This window comes from Hydra vulgaris, chromosome 06, assembly GCF_038396675.1.
Source record: "Hydra vulgaris chromosome 06, alternate assembly HydraT2T_AEP".
Lineage (NCBI taxonomy): Eukaryota > Metazoa > Cnidaria > Hydrozoa > Anthoathecata > Hydridae > Hydra > Hydra vulgaris.
The window spans coordinates 28,352,662-28,360,714 of NC_088925.1; the positions used below are offsets into that span (position 1 = coordinate 28,352,662).

Genomic DNA, 8,053 nt, shown 5'->3' on the forward strand with positions numbered 1-8,053 from the left:
AAAATATTTTTTACTTTTCCATTAGAAAATAGTGTTTTATTTTGAAATAAAAAACGCTCATTTCATACTTATAGGCCTGGTATATATTTATATATATATATATATATATATATATATATATATATATATATATATATGTATATATATATATATATTGTATATATATATATATATATATATATATATATATATATATATATATATATATATATATATATATATATATATATATATATATGCAAGCGAAAAATGAGTTTAACATATAAAAGTTTATTACAAACTTTCATAAAATAACAGTGTTATGGTTAAAAAATCGCGGAAAACTCGCAGTAGACCAGTAGGTCTTATCATGAAGAACCGCTGTGTAACATTCATGTTTATACAATATCAAATTTTTGACAATGGTGTTAAAGCAAAAGTTAAAATGAACATAATATAAAATAAATGGTTTTAAGAAAAAAAAACTCTTAAAGTTGTAATTAAAATAAAAATACAAAAAGTAAATTTAAAAGAAACCATAAATAAGATTTGTAAACTCTAAAATATTCTTTTTAATTAATTTCTAAAAGCAATTTATATTTTTTACGTATTATATTATTATTTTTTGCTAAGATTTTATTCCAAATATGAGGAGCACGATATGTAATTTTAAATTGTTTCTGTCTAGTTTTTAATAAAGGTTCAATTAAAAAGCTCGTTGTGCCCAAAGTACATTAAAAGTTAGATTTTTTATTACATGGATATCATAAAAAATTGAAGCACATTGTTGTACTTTCGTATATGAAACATTGTTAATTAAATTTTCAAATTTTTGACTCGTTCTAAATATTCACACTTTGGAAAAGTGGTTTCGCAAGTTCTTTCTTATTCATTATTCTTAAAGGTTCTGTTTTCGATAGAGTATTTCTAGATTGTCTTAATAAGTACTACTCCAGGGAATATTTGCGTAATTTGTATACTTTGTATAAAACTGAAATATATTTGTTTTAGATGATGTTTATATAGTAGAAAGATTGATATAGAATCTCAATACTTTTTGATATTTTGTTGCATATATACAATACAGGCAATATCTTTAATCCAGGCAATATTATCGTCGATGAGAACACCAAGGAACTTAGTCACTATTTCGCGACTATTTTTTGTGTTTTTTGAAAAGAAATAGGAATTTTTTTGTTTTATTTAAAAGATAATAAACAAAAAAAAAGTTTAGAACTGATAGAAAGTTTGAGTTTGCTTTAAACCATATTGAAATATTTTCGAACTCATCATTCATTTGTACAAAGAGTTGAGGTTTATTTTTTCCTAAGATAAAAAAGTTAATGTCGTCAGCAAATATAACTCTTGATATATTTGACGCTCTCCAGAGATCATTCACGTATATAAGGAAAAGTAGAGGCCTAAGAAATGACCCTTAGGGGCACTCCGCAAGAAATCAAAGATGAACTTGTATGTTTATTATTTCCATAATATGTAAATTACATACGTTTGCTTAGAAAGTCTGCTATCCACCTGTTTAATATGCCTCTTCTACCATGCATTTTATGTTTTTTTTTGAAAGTATTTTGTGATCAAACGCCTTGGAGAGGTTAATAAATACACTAAACGTAAGTTCTCTATTTGCAAAAGAATTTTTTATTTCATTGATTAAGTAAAGTATTGCGTGTTCAGTTTAAGTTCGATCCCCACCACGTCCCTGGTATTAACGCGCTCAACTTGTTTCTCCGCGCAGCGACCTTGTTTGTCAAGGCTAATGTTTCGGAGTTATAGAGTTAAGAGAGGGTTATTAAACAAAATTAAGTAGCCTCCTCGTCTGTAGTGGCTTACTCGACCTTGGCGAGGTGAATTAACATAAAAAAAAAAGTGTTGCCTGTTCCATTGAAAGTATTGCATGTTCCGTTAAAAGAATTGCATGTTCCGTTAAAGTGTTTTTCTGAAATCCAAACTGAATAAAATAAATTATTATCTTTAAACAAGTTATATACCTTGTTTAAAAGTACAACAACAGGTTAATTATCTTGTGTTATTAGTGGTGCCAACATTAAAGATACAACAAGGAGAATATTAACAGCTTTGATTACCAATGTTTTATTTAAATTTCATGGGACATAGGAAAAAATATGCCTTTTCATATATATTATTGACCTAAACATGCCTTTTCATATATATTATTATTCAACTTGCGCACGCTTACAACGAGATGAGACGCGTTATTTTATTGCTGCTAAAATAAATTTTTATATTTTGAAATAATTCGAAAATGACAAAATTTTTAACAATTGTAAAAGCATTTTTGGAATGTTATGAAAGCACTCTACTAAAAACCTTTGGAGAAAGATTTGATAAATTAGAAGAAAATTTTACAACGAAATTGAAAAATTAAAAAACGAAGAACTATCGTGGTAAAGTTTCTTTACTATAAAGATAGAGATTTAATCGTATTAAATAAATATAAAAATAGAAAAATATGGAACAAAAAAATATATCTAAACGAAGACTTTAGCAATTACACAATCGAAAAAAGATGACTTCTATTTACAAAAGCAAAAGAACTTCGAGCTGAGGGCAAGTTTGCTAAAGTTATATATACCAAACTTGTAACGCGCGCCTCAGAAGTATAAGAAATTCTTTTAAATCTTATTTAGTACACAAAAAAAGATAACAAAAAATATAAAATAGATGACTATGAATCACTTATTTTCAACTTTAGAAACAAATATATTGGATTATTTTAATGACTCTAAAGTAAATTGTTTTTATAATTATGCTAGTGAGTTAAAAGGATTTCTTTCTAAAAATGGCGATGAAAACAAAAAAATCAGAATTGTCCACATAAATTTAAGAAGTAAGAACAAAAATTTTGAAAATCATCGAAATTTTATAGAAGAAACTAAAAACTATTTTGATATTATTTGTTTAACGGAAACTTGGTGTTCACAAAATGAGCTTAATAATAACTCTGTCTTCTTCCTGGTTTCGAAACAATTTTATTAGAAAGACAATTTAATAAACGCGGTGGAGGAGTTCTGATTTACATAAAACAAAACATTGCGCTTAACATTAGGAATGATTTGTGCGTTTCTGATGGCGATAAATAAATCGTTACAATTGAAATTTTAAACAAAAGCGTAAAGTTAAAAAGCAAAATCATTCTACTAAGTTTTTGTTATAGACCACCTGGTGGTGCATCAGAAACTTTAAGCTTTTAATCTACACTACATCTAAAGCAAAATATTTTTCATAAAGGTAACAAAGAAAAGAAAAAAAACTTTGTAATTGGCGATTTAAATATGGATTGCTTACGATATTAAAAAAACAAAAAAATCAAAAAATTTTATGATGTAATTTTGAATCAGGAGCAATACTGCTTATCAACCGGCCTACTCGAATAACAAAATACTCAACCACCCTATCAGACTATATTTTAACAACAGATGTATATTACAATGACATGCAAAAAAGCATTATAAAATCAGATATATAAGACCATTTTCCCATTTTTCTAATAATCAACGCAATTTCAACTCCTAACACTAATAAAAGTCAAACTATAAGAAAACGTATTTTCAGTAAAAAAATTTTAGAAACGTTTAAATATCAATTATCATCGTTAAACTGAAAGCATATAAGTTTTAATGAAGGGATAAATGTAATCTATAATAAGTTCTTTAATACATTCTTCTCGGTGTACAATTCAAAATTTCCCGTCTCCGAAATAACCTTAAAACCAAAAACCTTCAATAGTCCTTGGTTTACGAAGGGTCTTAAAAAACAAAAATTGTATATAAAATATTTAAAAACAAAATCTCATGCTAATTTCCGCATATATACGAACTACAAAAAAATTTTAAAAATTCGCAAAAACCTGAAAAAAAAATTATTACTCTAATCTAATTACTAAATATAAAAATGACTCAAAACAAATATGGAAAATATTGAAAGAAATAACGGGGAAACAGAAAACCTGTTCAAATTTCCTTCCGAAAATGATTGAAATAAACAATGTATGTGTATATAAACCAAATGAAATAGCAAAAGAATTTAATAAATACTTTACTGATATCGGAAGTAGGCTGGCTGATGGGATTCCTTTTACAAATATTTCATTTAATGATTTTTTGACAACTTCAAATAATTTACTTTCTCCGCATGACTTATTCCTAGATTTATCAATTAAAGAGTTTGAAAGAGCCTTCAAATCTCTAAAAAAGAAACAAAGCAATCGTTGCGAATGGAATAAACGGGAACATAATTATATATTGCTATGAAAGTTTGAAAGATATTCTATTTGAAGTTTTCAAAACATTTATACAACAAGGGGTTTTCCATGATCTATTAAAAATTGCCCAAGTTATCCTTTATATTTATAAAGACGAAGAAAAATCTTTACTGCCATCAGAAACATGCAATTCCAATAATATATTTTTTAAATCGTTTTTCAAACACAAAACCTTTATTCAAAGATATGAATGTATTAAACGTTTATGAACTTAACTTGTATAATACTTTAGGTTTTACGTTTTGTTGTATGAACAACTCTTTATTAAATGTTTTTAAAGATTTATTTACCTATAAAGTAAAGAATAAATATAGTTTGCGAAATAATAACTATTTAAAAGAACCCTTTTGTCAATCAAAGTTTAATAAATTTTGTATAGATTATCGAGCACCTTATCTCTGGAATGAAATTGTACAGCCTAATTTAGATTCATCTATCTCTTTTTCTGTTTTTAAAAACTAGTTAAAGAATATTACTTTTTAACGAATAATATATTGAAATATTTTTGAGATATTATTTTAACCATTTATTATTTTAAATGTTTTGGATTATTATTTCGTTATAAACTGTGTTATTTTATATTATATTTATATTGTAATTTTTATCTGGTTCTGGCGACAAGATCGATATGATCTTTTTCCAGATTCCAAGTTTATAGTTTATATTACAAGTAAATCATGACATGTAAATAATTTAAACTTAAAAAAAATAATAATAATAATTTCCCTATATGCTTTTCCAATCGCTGATAATAACAGTCGTTTTAGTAAAAGCATTTGTTGATCTAAACCAAAGCGGGTTATAGTCATTTAACTGATCTCATCTGACGTCATTTTACTGATCTCGACCCAACATCATTTTACTTATATCGGCCGGACGGCATCGGGCCTACATCATTCTGATGAGCAAAAACTACACGACGTAAAAACTACACGACGTTTTTACGTCGTAGACACGAGGTAAAAAAACTACCATTGGACGCTGTAAAAGCATACGTCGTGCCGGCGTAGGCCCAACGTGTTCATACTATCTGGAATATAATCTATTAAACATAATTCGTTCAAAAAATAGAAAGTATTGGTCCATAATTACCTATATAGGTTTTATCACCTGGTTTAAATTTATGTTTAGCTTTGGCTGCTTTAAGTATATCAGAAAAAACACTCTCTTTCAATTAACATTTTCAGATTTTAAAAAGAGACAATTTTAATACAACATGTAGATTTTTTTCAAAGTCTTTAGAAGTTAGTTGCTCATTTTTAAGTTCATTTTTATTAAATTGAAGATATTCTAAAAACGATTTGTTTAAACTGGGAGTTTTTGCGAGAAGTTTAGGTCTTATATTCATAAAAACATTGTTACATTTATTTGCTATATTTTTTTCATTGTCAATAGTTTATTTTTAATATTTACAGTTTTTGGAATACATGATTTATTGATTTTTGGTTTATCAATTATTTCGTATAGAACTTGCCATGTTTTTGTAGAATTTAATAGACACTTTTCTAGTTGTTTTTTATTATAGTTTGATTATGCAATTCGTTTAATTTTCTTAAATAAAGTCTAAAAGTTGCTGTTTTCGATTGAAAGATGTTTAAAGAAAATTAAATTTTTTTTGCGGACAAAACTGAAAGATTTCAAAATTTTCATTACAAGCTACCTTTATGAGTCAGCTGGGTTGGCATTATCATTATCCATGATTCCTTTGCAAAACATTTCCACAAGAGGGAAGTTTTGTAGCTAAATCAAAAAACAAATATGAATTAGTGACGTCATATAAAAACGAAACGAATATTTTAATAAAATGACGTCAAAATCATAAAAACATTAATTCCGTGCGAAGGTAATTTTAGGATGGTTTTTAAATCACCAGCACAAAGCGAATTGATTGAATATGTTTTACATATTTTGCGCAATTCGTTTACAAAAATATGCGAATCAGAAGCACTTCTATATATAATAGAAAATGAAAATTACACACATATCAAGAACAATAAAATAAAAAGTCAAGTCTTGTGCCATAAGCGTCACGTTAAAGATTACTATAAAACATTGCGAGGCAAAGAGCAAAGTTTAGCTACAAAGATAAATATTAATTCGAAATATATAATAAGGTATATCTGTATCATGTGTATATATAGGACTAATTTCATACTTTTTATTTATTTTACTATTGGATAATAACAATTTTTAACATTTAGCATGTCCGCCAAATGTAACATCAAGTTAGCTTCATCAAACCTTATATGTTTTAAAGAGTCGTTATTTTTAAGTTACTTTAAAAGTTTAATAGCAATAATTGAAAGTAGATTTCTTACGACAAAAGATGTTAATGACGTAACTAAATTATTCTTTCAATCCAAAGAAAAGTTAAAAAACTTTTCAATTGAACTTTGTTCATTGCAATCTTCATTGGATGAAGAAAAAAAAATTCATACATTAAAGGTGAATATAAACTCATTTGTCGCACCTTTTAATTTCTATAATACCTATTTATTTTATAATAAAATTATTTTGCTTGTTTCAATAAATTTTTACTAAAGGTAAACGCGCTCAATATCATTGCTGATAATCTGAGTAAGAATCTAGTGTCGAAAACCGATGTTTCAGAACGAAAGAAAACACTTGTTTTTGAAAAAAGCAATAAAGATATTAATTATCATAAAATGGCATTGGAACATCAAATCAGTATTTTGCAAACAGAGGTTCTAGAAACAAAGCATTCGGTTGCAAAATGTTGTTTGAATAATTTTTTGCAGGAAGCGTCCCTTCGAAAACGTAAATTTAAAACGCATAATGAATTAATTACTTGGATTGCAAAATATGATCAAGAAATAATTTCCATGGAGGTTCGTTAACATAGTTAAACAAGTGTAACCACTTGAAACAACCAAATAGTTGAACTTAATGGGGACAGTATCAATTTTAAAATAGTAACACGATGAACAACAACTTGCGCAGTAACAACAACAACAATAACAACAACAACAACAACAATAACAACAACAACAACAAAAACAACAATAAAAACAACAACAACAACAACAATAACAACAACAACAACAAAAACAACAACAAAAACAACAACAAAAATAACAACAACAACAACAACAACAACAACAACAACAATAACAACAACAACAACAACAACAACAACAACAACAACAACAACAACAACAACAACAACAACAACAAGAACAAAAACAACAAAGACAACAACAGAAACAACAACAACAAAAAATAATAAAAGTGAAAATTTGATAAACAGTTAGTAACCGTAGTATTAGTAAACAAATTACATTTTATTAAACTATTAGTATGCAACGAATGAGTGAATGTAACAGTAATAGTAAATAATAAAAACAAAGTTAAATACTGTTAAGTAAGTTATTTAAAAAAATAAACTTTAATTTAATTATTTATGTCTACAATTCGCTCTTTGAAACTATTTACTATTAAAGATTTGATTAAAACTTTTTTTTAAAGGAAGAAATCGACAAAATTAAAGTGGCTAACATCCGTCAACAAAGCAAAGTTGAAAAAATGACAAATCGCATCGGTGAAGTTAAAGAAAAATATGAAGCTATAATGGCTGAGAGAGGAAAGAAATTGGATGCAATTAGAATTAAAGAGAATAATGTTAGGCATTTTGCAGCAATTAAAATTCAAAAAATATTTAGGGGGCATATGACGAGGATAAATAATAAAAAAATGAATCAAAATTTTATAAATTTTAAATAAATTAAAAAAAAAGATATATATTAAAAAATAAAA

General features: G+C 26.4%; 1 protein-coding gene across 1 annotated transcript; it reads left to right on the forward strand.

The window, feature by feature from the left end:
• Positions 1-6,084: 6,084 nt before the first annotated feature.
• LOC105845524 (dynein regulatory complex protein 10) lies at positions 6,085-8,053 on the forward strand. Its single transcript, XM_065798342.1, has 4 exons — positions 6,085-6,393; positions 6,481-6,724; positions 6,823-7,128; positions 7,766-8,053. Exons 1-4 carry the CDS (start codon positions 6,134-6,136, stop codon positions 8,018-8,020), a joined length of 1,065 nt encoding a protein of 354 aa, XP_065654414.1. The 5' UTR covers positions 6,085-6,133; the 3' UTR covers positions 8,021-8,053.